Source organism: Pecten maximus, chromosome 15, assembly GCF_902652985.1.
Source record: "Pecten maximus chromosome 15, xPecMax1.1, whole genome shotgun sequence".
Lineage (NCBI taxonomy): Eukaryota > Metazoa > Mollusca > Bivalvia > Pectinida > Pectinidae > Pecten > Pecten maximus.
Genome location: NC_047029.1, coordinates 24,507,732 through 24,522,514, shown reverse-complemented (window position 1 = coordinate 24,522,514; position 14,783 = coordinate 24,507,732). Strand labels below are relative to the sequence as shown.

General features: G+C 36.9%; 1 protein-coding gene across 1 annotated transcript in view; it reads right to left on the bottom strand.

Annotated features, from left to right (window-relative positions):
* LOC117344248 overlaps positions 1–14,783 on the bottom strand; it is a 54,293-nt gene that overhangs the window by 15,702 nt on the left and 23,808 nt on the right. The window contains exon 3 of the mRNA XM_033906931.1: positions 12,154–12,669. Coding sequence (XP_033762822.1) covers positions 12,154–12,637 — 484 coding nt within the window. The 5' untranslated portion in view covers positions 12,638–12,669. The remainder of the gene's footprint in view (positions 1–12,153; positions 12,670–14,783) is intronic.

Here is a 14,783-nt window from a genome sequence, read left to right as displayed (position 1 = left end):
GAAGAAAAGGCATTATTCTGTAAGTATGTTGCATGTAAGACCCCCCTGAAACAATTTCACATTCGCATTTCACCAGATCTGACATTCATTATACCGTTCCAAGGTCACCATGCTTGTTGTTTGTTGGAGGAAAACAAGAAATTCGTGCACAGTAATCCTCCTAGCTCAAAACACTTAGCGGACTCCCGATCAGATACCTACTACGTTCAATCAAGTAGGTGCAAATACAAACATGTTTTTTATCCACATTATTAAAAACTTAACTATTTTATTAGCATAATGACGTCGTTTTACTATTTTATCAAGGGTACATCTTGGTTACATATATAATCAATTTCACAGCGTAATTAATATCCCCCACAACATTCATTGACTTAGTAACACAATCATAAATAACTTAAGTTAGTGATACCAATATATATATATATATAGACATTTAATTATCTCAATTTCTAAAAACGGATGACTTGCTGCTTCATTGCAAGCAGGAAATATCTTACATTTTTACAAATGAACTGTCATCAAATCCCTTTTAAAGCTATTCAGATGAGGTCATGGTTAGTGCCACCTACTGCAGTTTGACATATTTATGTACTAATAACTAAATTAATTATTCAAATATGATAGGTGTTGTCATGCAGTTTGATTCGATGTCAGAATGATTGGTCTAAAATTACAAAATAAAATTAAATTCCCTTTTAATTTCAAATGGTCCTGTATTTGGACGTACATGAAACTGACAAAAATAGGGGAAAAAAACTTTTAATTTATTTATATACACGTGTAAGTTTGTCTCTGGCTGATCCTCATTAGGACACTTTTATGAGTGGTAAATGCCACAACAAACACGAATCACCTTTTTCCACATGCATAATCCCTATCAATCAGAATCTAAACATGACATATATTGACGAGTCTGCATTGCTACAAAGGTCCGTACCTACAACCTGATTTACGAGCGTCGGAACGCTTTATAAAATGATGATTATAACAGTGTAATTAGTGGGATATATGAGGATATGCATGACGGTAGAGCTCATTATTCATAATTTGCAATGCAATTAAAAAGATAATAAAAGTGCTGTATTTAAATTATGCAGTCATTTTATAAGATAAAACAACACAAATTTGACGATAAGGAACAAACTGACAGTTATGTCTTCGAAATTGATATGATCAATTAATCAATCCACCAGTAATGATTAGCAATAATAATCTCAATGCTGGCATTAAACAGCACGTGCAGGCTTTAATTGATTCAGTTAATAGGAAGTCTATTGACCTTATAAATTTAATAAATTTGACGACTATGGAAATAAAGGCATAATCTATACGAATATTGACATATTGTCATTACATTATAAAATTTATTTTACATGTTAATCTCATTACGGTATGGTATCTATCTCTCTAACACTGCACTTTGAAGGGTCGTCAGGTTTGAAAACTGATATGAGATGGCAGGATTAGCAGACCTATGTCAATAATGATTTTAAAATTTGTACACTATAAATCCGACATATAAGTCATTAGTTGTGATGTATCACTGATTGGTGGAGCGATATCACGTTAACGTGCTGACATAATGTTGTGAACTACCCACATATCAAAAAGATAAAGGTAACATAATGAGTCCACATTAGACTGTATGACATATATGTCAAACGAGGACAGAAAAGTGAAAAACGTCAAAAATGTATTCGTTTTCTTCGGTCAAGAATGTATTTTCTTGTCCTCAGTCAAAATTGGATCCTCTTCCCTAAGTCAAAATTGTACTTTCTTCCTTCAGTCAAAATTTCATTCTCTTTTCTTCAATCAAAATTGTATTCCTTTTCCCCAATCAAAATTGCATTCTTTTTCCTCACTAAAAATGTATTCCTTTTTCCTAATTGCAGTCATTTTCCTGATAATTTTCATATTACACCCAAAAGCACTTTTGTATTCCATTCAGTACATACGATATTACTTCATACATATTTAAAGGCACTGTGCTCTTCCATGTCTTTGAACAATCCTTACACACCCGTTCTTCTACATAATTACCTTAGCTTTACGTCAATCAATTACGTTTAACATTACGAGGACATGTATATAGGCCTAAGCAGAAAACAGATTGATGTGTTTGAAAGGCTTATTTCAGAGGCGTGTTGGTCATTAAATGATTTATTGATAAAAGTGCTATCAATTTGATCAAGTAATCCAGTTAGAGACCATCTCTGCCATAAATGACTTTTATTCAGGGCGATTTTCGAGGTACTGAACTTTCTTTATGGATTTAATTCTTGACCCCCTAGCATCAAATTATAGTTAAAGAAGTACAAAACAATATTGGTTTATTGAACTATGCTGTTGTATTGTTCTTACTGCCCTGATTTACATCTCAGGCGATATCGTTTTTACTCTGTGAGAACAGTCGACTTTGTCAGATAGAGGTAAAAAACATTTCATTTGATTGTGATGTTCCCTGCACTGCGGCAGGACTAAAACGCTTGGTCATTCTTGACCCTTTTTGGCCCCACCCATCAGTCCCTGGGGGTCAGTCAGGGCCAACGTGTGCATATTATTAAGCTGTCATCCCATGCTGATAATTTTAAGAAAGTTAGAATGAATTCAAATAGAAATCAAACAAATGATTGTCAAAAATGTGATTTCCCTATATAAACTAAAGCAAAGTTTACCCTCTCCCAAGGGGAAAACGTGAGACCCCAGGGTCATGGAATTCACAATTTAAGTAAAACACCATAAGACCCTTTCATCTATGAAAAGTATTTGATTCTATCTTATATAGGTATTGAGAAGATTTTTGAAATTTCAGTCAATTTTACCCTTTTTAGCCCCGCCCACAGCCCCTGGGGTCAGTCAGGGCCAACATGTGCAATCCATCAAACTGTTATCCAACACTGATAATGTTGACCCCTTTAGAATTAATTCCAATAGAAATCCAACAAATAATAGTCAAAAATGTGATTTCCCTATATAAACTATAGTAAAGTTTATCCCCTCTCCAGGGGCAAACGCGAGACCCAAGGGGTCTTGAAATTCAGTTTTGGTAAAGCACCATTAGACCCTTCCATCTATGAAGAGTGTTCGATTCTACCATATCTGAGAGTAGAGAAGAAAACTTTTGAAATTTCAGTCATTTTGACCCTTTTCAGTCTCGCCCATCAGCCCCTGGGGGTCAGTCAGGACCAACATGTGCATTCCATCAAACTGTTATCCCATGCTGATAATGTTAACCAGGCTAGAATGATTTCCAATACAAATCTAACAAATAACAGTCAAAAATGTGATTTCCCTATATAAACAATAGTAAAGTTTACCCCCTCCCCAGGGGCAAACGTGAGATCCCAGGGTCATGAAACTCACAACTTTGGTAAAGCACCATAAGACCCTTCCATCTATGAAGAGTGTTTGATTCTACCAAACATGAGAGAAGAGAAGAAGATTTTTGAAGTTTTAGTCAATTTGACCCTTTAAGGCCCCACCTCTCAGGCCCCTCCTAGGGGTGGGGTGGGGACCATATAATTCACAATTTTGGTTGACCTTCAGCCATAGAAACTTTCTGCCAAATTTCATTGAATTTGGCTAAGCGGTTTTGGAGAAGAAGTCGAAAATGTAAATTGTTTACGGATTCACGACGCACGACGGACGACGGACGACGACGGACAAAAGGCAATTAGAATAGGTCACTTGAGACTTCGTCTCAGGTGACCTAAAAAGTGGTTCGTGTTGTATCTCGTTAAGATATATGTCTCTGTAAACTAATCATATAATTGTCATTGTGGGACAATAAAACTGAATTAAACGGTGAATTGACAATACTAACATATCCTTTAATTTTTGATTTTGTTTTCGAGAAAATGAAATATTTCCGAGAAATTAATACAGGGTAAACGTACAATCATTAATTATCACTGTGTCATGTTCTTGTATCTCGTGAACTCATTTACTATATAGAGTCATCAACCTGCATCAAGCATGATTCATATACCTAAGTACACGCATTAGCTTCTTCCCAGTGTGAAGGTTAAGTAGCAAGGTCAGTGTACAGTGACACACAGACCCTTATGTCAACGACTGAACATGTATGTCAAGTGTGTTGTCATCCCATCTAAGAGCATTCCTACGGAACACTTGTTGGGGAGATGTTTGCGGAAATGGTTTTCATTTCTTATGATAAAAGAACATCCCTTGGTGAACATACCAAGTCATTCTGGCATAGCTGTGTCTGTAGAAGCCTTTAACAACACACAGGATAAACAATAAAACCAGATGACATTCGAGGATGTTCTATGTAATCCTCATTTACCTCTATGAAAGAGTCACTTATCATAGTGGTATGAATTGGTTATGATGACAGATTCCAAAGATCTAGAATGTGCATCGCATGAAATAAACAACCGGCATTTCTCTAGTTGGCTAGCATTGGTCATAATACAAAACTGAGTTAGCATCTCGATAGATTCAAGCCTGCAGTTATCTTAACCTAAACTGACAGCTAAATAAACTAAAACACAGACAAAAAAAATCGAAATAGATGCAGGTTTCTAATCATTCCTTTTAAGGAAGCAAATGCTTATTATGCATTAATGAAAAATAGTTTAGATGTCGTGTCGGCAATACGCTGTACAATAACAGATGGTCATAACACCATAGTTTAAATATATATACCATCATTACATCCAGCTGAACAAACATGAGTGATATTGTTTTTCCATATATATATGAATACATTAATAATAAAACATACGAAAATATGACAACATCCACTTCCCTACACTACTTTAGTTCCTAACCCCGTGATACCACGTGCCCCTTATCACATGTTATTTGAACTTTGTAACATATTCCATATCTATTTGCAGTTGTATATTTCATAAGCTCGTCAGCTGCAAATTCACGACGTAGCACTTCCGTTTGAACCTGAACATACACCGTACTTTAAGCATGTTTTATTCGCAACAGGTGTACATGATAAAATACGAGGTAAGATTTTCTATTGTATATAGCTTGCGGAAGTAAGCATGTTTATTACGATACACAGATGCATGAACATGTCGGGAAGATATACATATCTGTACATATGCTGCCGTCCGATGGTGGTGGTGACATTGTAACAGAACTGCAATGATAATTATGCAATAAATCAGCAGCCGTTTCCAAAGCGAAAAATGTCCTATAGTCCGAAGGCTCTGTTACACCAAAGGCCTTAGGATTAATACTCCGTAGGTACGATGTTTCTGTATACTCCCCTATACAATATATTTCAACAAACCGATACTCAGATGACCCTATACTCTCAAAGCCTTATACTCCAAAGTTCATTGACTCCAAAGGCCGAATATCAGATAGCCTTATACCTTATATCCCGAAAACTTTATACGCCGAAAGGTCAGTCTCCAAAGGCCCGATAATAGATGCCCTTGTACTACGAAAACCTTTTACGCAAAAGCTCACTGACTCCAAAGGCCCGATAATAAATGCCCTTATACCTCGAAAACCTTTTACGCCAAAGCTCACTAACTCCAAAGGCCCGATAATAGATGGCCTTATACTCCGAAAGCTTTATATTCAATGCTCCTCGACTCCAAAGGCCCGATATCAGATGACCTTATACCCCGAATGCCTTATACGCCAAAGCTCACTGACTCCAAAGGCCCGATATCAGATGGCTATATACTCTGAAAGCATTTTACTCAAAAGCTCACTGACTCCAAAGGCCCGATATCAGATGGCTATATACTCTGAAAGCATTTTACTCAAAAGCTCATTGACTCAAAAGGCCCGATATCAGAGGGCTATATACTCTTAAAGCATTTTACTCAAAAGCTCATTGACTCAGAAGGCCCAATATCAGACGGCTTTTTACCCCGAAAGCTCGATACTCTATATCCTAAAGCAACCACATCAGTAAATACATGTAAATGCACATGCACAATGATGACATTAAATGTTTTCATATTAAATATTCACGACTTTGATGACTATCGCGTTTTTTTTAAAGAAATTTAAATTAAGAAATTTTAAAGAAATGTTTATTACATTTTTGAATCCATCTGACTTTCTATTTAATACATGTTTAATGTTTAGTAAAGAATAGAACAAAAAATCTGCCCACAATTAGAAAATCAGTAGTATTGGACTGTGACGTCATATTATACCGATAGCATCCATGGAAACAAGATAGCAACATATCGATTATGCTTAACACCACGATTTTACCGTTTTGTGTCTGATGATACCTTGTTATAATTGCTAACAAAACGGTATCGAGTCCGCATTTGTGTACGGGAACATAATTCTTCCTTTGATAAATCAATTTGCAGAGGAACAAAATTAATTATGTAAAAACATTTTTTGGCATAGCCGTATAATATTCTTTTGGCCCCGGATATGACGCGACAGGTGGTGTTACTAGTCAAGATGAAGTATGGGATTGGTCAATGTAGCTGTAAATGCAAAATGCAGATATCCCGTTGAAACGAAACACAGTTAGGATTGAATGCAAACCTGAATAAGTGGATGTATCTTTTCAAATGACAAATCAATGAAATTATATTCCTGATTCAAATGCAGTCTTTTAATCATCAAAAATGATTCAAACCGATATAATTTTGTTATCCATGCTGAACGCATTAGTTCGTTAATTTATTTTACCAGCAGTTTTACATTATAACCATCAGCATTAAAACTATGCCGTTTATCATTTTCTTGTTTATCAATGCTGTGACTAACACTCACTGTTTTGATTTGTCAATTCTTAAAATAAATTTCCCCATATCCTATATTGATGAACACTATATAGTAAATACAATAGTCAGCACACCCATCTGCCATTTGACGGCATTTCCGCAATATTGAGGAATTCTTTTTTAACATTTTGAAGCTAAAACATTATGAATCACTTTGCGGCTAAACTTGATTTCACGAAATAGTTTTGAATATATCACTTCAATAGTTTCCGCACGTGTTTTGTATTAATGCTTAATTATCAGTGCACGTGTCAACAGCAGAGGCGAGATTCTAAATGATCGAAGAAGGATAATAAGTAGCTGTCAATATCGGCTTTGATCCTCTTACGAACGGTAGAACAAAACCATTATCCCGGACCTTGACATAACGTGACCTCCCATTGTAACGTGTTTACCTTGACTTTCTCGTCATTGTTCGGATTCCGTAATGAAGCCTTCTGAGAGTCTTCTTGCCGTCAGCGTTAAAGCGGGTTGTTACGGTAAGGTGCAACCATCACAACATAGGCACTGTGTATAGCGAGGCTTATGTTGCGAGGCGTGTGTTTTCACACCATAGACGGGGCCGCGGTGGCCGAGTGGTTAAGGTGTCCCGACACGTTAACACTAGCCCCCCACCTCTGGGTTGCGAGTTCGAAACCTACGTGGGGCAGTTGCCAGCTACTGACCGTAGGCCGGTGGTTTTTCTCCGGGTACTCCGGCTTTCCTCCACCTCCAAACCTGGCACGTCCTTAAATGACCCTGGCTGTTAATAGGACGTTAAACAAAAACAAACCAAAAATCACACCATAGACACTGTGTATAGCTATGATTATGTTGTCATCCCTGTGTTGTCACACCATAGGCACTGTGTATAGCGATGATTATGTTGTGAGCCGTGTGTTGTCACACCATAGACACTGTGTATAGAGATGATAATGTTATCAGCCCTGTGTTGTCACAACTTTGTTATATTTCATTAGAACAATGAATTTGTTGTGAGCCGTGTGTTGTCCCACCATGGTCCTTGTATAGAACAAGGAATATGTTGTTACCCGTATGTTGTCACATCATGGTCACTAAGGAATATGTTGTGAGCCGTGTGTTGTTACACAATGGTCACTGTATATAATAGTGAACATGTTTTGAGCCGTATGTTGTCATACCATGGTTACTCTGCATAATAAGAAACATGCTGTGAGCCGTATGCTGTTACAGCTTTTACAACTGTCATCATGCCATGGGCATTGTTTTTGTGTTTAACGTCCCTGGTAACATAAGAACGAGTATCGATGAGATACCTACAGGAAAAAGAAATAAGACACAGAAAAACAGAACAGACAGGAAACAAATAGGGGAAAATGGAAGGAAAGGACAAAAGATATAAAAACATTGTGTAAAACATAAAATATGCTGTGAGCTACATGTTGATGCATTGTACCATCACATCATGGGCGCTGTGTATAACGTGACATATGTCGTGAGCTATATGTTGATGCATTGTACCACCACATCATGGGCACTGTTTATAACGTGAAATATGTTGTGAGCTGTGCGTTGATGCATTGTACCTTTACATCATTGGCGCTTTGTATTTATATGAGGTGAGATATGCTGTGAGCTATGCGTTGTGACATTGTACCATCACATTACAAGTACTGGTTTTCACGTGAAATATGTTGCGAGCCAGGTGTTGTTTCGTTGTATGATCCATGGGGACTCTGTTGGATATGCAGTCAAACAAGACAAACTTGATGACCATAGTGACAGATTCCTCTCGCTGTTGTGTGTAACAGTAACGAGTAGTGTTTGTTGGATGTCCTCTCAACACATTAAGGTAATTTAAGGACGGTGCCTTTCGTGACAAATTTAACTTGATTTGATGGTTGTCGCAAGCACAAAGGTATGCTACTTCCCATGGCCAATCACACTAATATTGGAATCGGTCAGTTACAGTCCCCTGTGCATCACTTTTGCAATGCTTAGAACAAAGCAGGCAGAGGCACAAGTACAGTTTTGATGGTCCACATATGTCGCAGACTGTAGAAAGAACATTAAGTCTCCACAGGGGCAAATGCTTAAATAAATGCCAATAACTGATGTAATCATCAAGGGAGGCATTTAGCCGAAAACTGTTGGTTAGAAGAGGAGGGAAATCATTCTAAATTTAGTCGCTCTTTACAAATCATTCAATGAGTACAGCAGGTGCAATTTCTTTCGCCCTACCTGCAGGTCAAACCTACCAGTGAACAACGGTACGTCCTCGGCATAACACGAGGTCAAATGGTAAACACTAGCCACACATAAATGTATCCCAACTGTTTATATTATATGATACTACCAAAACGATATCTTTGGGAGGATATGAAGACTGTCTATCAGTATGCAAGGTGTATTCTTTTTAGCTAGACTTTTGTGGGAGTTATCAAGGAGTGACTCACGATGGGTAGACACTGTTTCGAATGTGTTCAGCCTAATTAAAGTCTATCAACACAATAACGAGACCATTTAACAAAACGATGGGAGGAGGCGTGACCGGTTAGAAAGCATTTGCATTGAAATAGTTTAATCTTTGTTTTTATAGCTATCAGGAATTTTTAGCAGCATTTTCAAACAAACTTTATATAAAATAATGATAAACAGATTTTTGGAAGCGATGCCAAAGTGTTAAATTTCCAATATGTTCCCATTAAATGTATTACCACACAAGAGGGAAACATATATGCTATATCTATATGGCGTCGACTCAAAGATACACCGTTTACCAACTATGCACCAAAATCCAAAGACCATTCATTATCATGTTTGCCTTTTTTAATTAATTATCTTTTAGCTAATTTTGCATGAACAAATGGCCTTGTATTAATGGAGGTACTTGTTCGCTTTATTGTTACATAATCAACTGTTATCACGCCTACTTGTATGCATTAAAGAAGAGCAACAGATATTGAAGACAACCGACGAACCCAGAATATCATAAGTGGAATGCTTACTTATACAGTATGTCAACATTGCCCAGTATCAAAAACATCATTTGTCGTCTTTTCAGTCGGAACAATGACACCTAGATATAATGCTACAATTACGTTCTGGTGAATCGATGATTTTGTTTGTTTACGGCACAATAATATTTACAGTGCGGCAATAAAAGCCATGTGTCAGCGTAGTTCTACACTGTTTAAATGTCGCTAAGACACTTACCCTTCTTATGTAATGGTGACTGTTAAAGCTTAGTTGTGATTCAGATATTAGAGTAGTCAAGCGTTGTGGTGAATCAGAGGTGAAAGCATTAATTGTTTTGTGCTGCCGTGTTTAAAAAAGTCACTGATGTAATAACGGCATGCGTATGACTCAGATACCAGATAAAAACAAATCATCTCAGCCACACCAACTTTGGTGGAAAACCAATGGAAAATAACGTTAACGTTAAAAGTCGATGAGATATCAATGAGGGTATAGATTAAGATATTTCACGTGTGCTCATAGTAGACAATTGCCATTATGATATAATCGAGAAACATTATACAGCGCATTTCTTTGTGAATATATAGTTAGATGAAATGTTTGTTAATATGCCTAGTGGTGTTTGAGTTAGGATTACGGTTTCGAGTGTATATCACCATTCTTTGTTGTGTTTTGTACCGAGTATCATTCATACAAACTATCTTGATATCACCTTAACGGGATTCGCTGACATGTGATCGGTCGAAAGTAAGAAATATATTCTAAAAACCCTCGTCAAATTTCCGGTTGATCTGGCCTCTCCCCAATAGAACATTTATGGAACAATTTGGACAGAATGATAAGACGTAGACCGAACCGTCCAATCAACGTCGCTCTGTTGACGTTAGCGCTGGATGAAGAATGGAAGCTTGTACCAATGAGGATGGTCAATACTCTGATCAATCCAATGCTCAAAAGAGTCCGTGTTACCAAGCAGCTCATGGGGGATAACTAATATGGATGAAAGTTTCAAAGACGACAGAACGGCTCCCTACCTGTCAAATACATCATCCTGACATTCTATGGCATCTTTAAATATTCTGTTTTGTAATTGCGTTCCTTTTTCTTCCGAAATACTTTGTTATGTGTAAGATTCTTGTGAGAAAACAAAACGGAAATAACTATGTTTGAATAAACAGTAATCATTAGTCCATATTAATAAAACTTAACCATCAATATTAAGATTTATGTGGAGGCAAATGAAGAACACATGGGAACCGTACCAGGTGTTCCGCAAGGATAAGTGTATTATATTTAAAACAAATAGATAGTTATTTTAAAGTGATATCCACTGGTAATACCCTAAATCTTCCCGAAAAGCGTCAGTGGTATGTGCACGATACATTTGTAAAATACGGATCCAACCAATAAAAATATTAATACGAATTTCGGTAAAAAAGCACGCGATGCATCAATCAAATATCCCGGCACATAGCAACATTTCGACTAATCAAGTCATGTAAGATAATTAAAATGCGAAGACATTTTGTGTCACACTCACGGTTATTATTCAAACGGTCCCTATAATTATCTATACCTGTCCACAAGTTAATGAATGAAGAAACTAGACCCAACATGAGAAGAATGCTAGACGGATGAGTAACGGATGATATGTAGGTAGTTGTCATAATAACGCAATACATTGTAGGCTCCATTCATGTATATATCCTCGCGAACAATTCCCTGTCAACTCAACCAAGTGAAACACCCCATCATCTGGTGATTTACAAAAGATAAAACGACAACTTACATGGGTGCTAAAAGAGTTTCTTTGTTCTACAGAAGCTAGTCTATGATGTTAATGTTTGGTAGAATCAGGGAGAGGTAATTCAAAAAGCTCTTAATTCACGCAATAGTGTTTGTAGCCATGTTATTTGCACGGAAAGTGTTTTCCTGTCTACTTTATCAGCTATTTAGTTACAGATTTAGTAACTGGAATGGTAGAAATGCTATAAGGTTAACAATACTCAACATTCAACATATAAATCGCCGAAGTCGTTGCCCTTCCTCTTACTTATCGGACTGTGCACAAAATGCAGTTGGAGAGCACCTCAACATGTAGGAATGTAGTAATGCTTATATAAATGTTATGGGGAGCAGAACCCTGTCTTGTACTGCTAGCTTCTAGGGTTCATGTTCTTTATGCTACGGAACGGAGGTGTGGAACTCCAGAAGGTTTTATGGAAATGGAAAATAGACCTACACAAATTTTAAAATACAGAATGAGACATTACCAGAATCTTAAGAAAAGTTAAATATAAACAGACATTCAATGTAATTGCGAAGAGAAGAATTGTGACTTTGCAATATTTTAACAAATTCATAGATAGATAGATAGATAAACTAATATATCGAACATAAATGCATAAATACATACTGCCACAAACAACGTTATTTGAACACATGATACAGCTGTACATACCTGCTTTTTCCGAGAAACTAATAATTTCCGAGAATTCACGTATATAAGATGTTTCCTTTTTTGGATGCTGTTTTTTCCTCTTTTCTAACTTAGGAGTTGTGTTAGAATTCCGTGTTAAAGAATTAGTATTGAAAGGTGTCTGTACATCACCCTTTTCGTCCGTAGAAAGACCCAACTTTTGAATAATTTGATTTTTTAGTCTTTGTATATGAATCATTTCATTGAATTTCATTTGGAATCCTTTTTTATGACCACAATTTCTTGTACAGTTTGCACGAGCTCCAGTTGAATACTGCAATCCTCTATCCTTTCGGTTGAACACACTTCTGCCATTGAATCCCCTTGGAACCGGGGAATTTGCACGTTTGATCCGATAAGTATTAGCCATGTGATCACTTGACTGACCAATGGCAAATCCAGATATCATGCTGACCAAAAGACATACAGTCAGAAGGTGGCTTATGATGACAGATCCCCACAGCATACCGGAAGTGGTCAGTGTTCTTTCAGGGGGACCTAAAAGTAAAATGCAGATAATAGGACATTAAAGCATATACACAGAAGCACACCCTACAGTTCGGGTGGAAATGCTGTTCAATCTCACGATTCATTCCTGTATAAATAAATTCCCCAATGCAGGTCAAGTACCTACATTATAAGACATATTTTAAATACAAACATACAATCTTAATTAAAAAAAATTGCGTTAATGTGTTTTCAAGCTGACTGAATCAGTATATAAATCTGTAACCAAGGCCGATGACCTTTGAGGAAACTTGAAGGTTATTCTACAGCCAATACTTGGAATTGGCTGGTATCCGAACTATTCAGACGGGCGACACTAACATGTAGGAATGAAAGCTGACTCGGTGCATGTTCGGTATTTAAGACGTACATAAGCACCCCATTGAGCCTGCTACACAGGTAGAAAATATATTATGAGTTTGGATCCTACTTAATGACAGCTACATCTCTACCAATTGATCCTTAATGATGTTAAGTCACTAAAACCATTTATATGTATTTGCTTTGACTGCGTAATGAGTAAATCGTCCGATGAAATGTGCAAAAACACTTAAACCAATAAACTGATATGCTTTAATTTGAATTAAAAAATAGTTATGTACACTAGGTTGAACAAAGTTAAACTACAATTGCTAGATACAATCCCAAGTGCAGAAGTATTTTCCAGATTTAAAAATACATTAAAGGTCTGGAATGTACATATTATATACTCCTAATAATAATTTAGTGATGTTGTACTGCCAGTGTGAACTCATTGCGATTGATGCGTTTAATTTATTTCAAAAACAGCTTTGCTTTAATCGCAATGTAAAATAAGAACAGCAGTGATTACGCCTGATATTTCACGACGCCATTAAGATGGTTAGTTCTCAGTCCGACACTGATATGATGATATTTACAATAGATACATACCGGCCCCACCCTGGAAGTGAAGATATTTGCAGCAGAAAGGTAAGCTAATTACCCAAGACCTGATACTGGGACATTTGCTTCAGATCTCCGTACTTGCCTAAAGAGACATATACGTTAAAACCTTTCTCCAGCCCTGGCACGATGATTCTTGCTTCAGATACTTGCTTTAAGAGATATATTCAGTAAAACGTTACCCAAACAATGATACAGTGATATGATATTTGCGGTAGTCCTGGATATTTGCAGTAGATATTCGCTGCTACCATGACAATAAATTTAGCGGTAGATGATATGTGTTGCATATCCTGGTTGCAGCCTTAACTAATGAGTATTTGCAAAAGTCAATGACTTCAACCCGGATCGGAGGTTATTTGTTGTAAAGCCTGGCCTGACCCCGGACATGAATATACAACTGTATCTAAAATTTGGTTTATTTTAGTTTAGTATCGTTTAACATCCTATCAACAGCTATGGTCATTTAAGGATGGCCAGTCATGCGTGCGAGATGTATAAGGCTGCGTTGTCTTCGTGTTTGCCTCATTTTAATAGCGCAGAATAGTGCTACATTGTCCTCACACTGACGAAGACATGACATGACACCTCTTCCGGTAGATATCTAGATATCCACTGAAAAACCGCACAAAATGAAAAGGCTCTAACCAGACCAGGATTTAGGGCCAACTATAAATGTACGCATACAGTACTTAGTATAAGTGATTTTCCCCCTCTGCATTCGAGTATAAAGTCTCGCCAGACTAAACAAGGGGATATTTGCGGTAGAAACTTCTTTTAGATACTAAACCGAATAGAGGAAGAAGAAAAATGTATGACCAAGACTTATTCTGATAACATTTCAACAAGAGGAGGAAGGCTGCTGTATGACAAAGACTTATTTCAGATACCTTTCCAATTTGAAGAGGAAGTTTGTTGTACGTTGAAACCTATTTCAGATACTTTTCCAATTAGAAAAGGAAGTTTGCTGTATGACTAAGACTTCTTTAAGATTTCTTTTCCAATTAGAGATTTTTTTCCAATTAGAAGAGGAAGTTTTCTGTATGACAAAGGCTTATTTCAGATACTTTTCTAATAAAAAGAGGAGGAAGGTTGCCGTTTGATGATGACTTATTTCAGATACTTTTCCAGTTAAAAGAGGAGGAAGGTTGCTGTTTGATGAAGACTTATTTCAGATACCA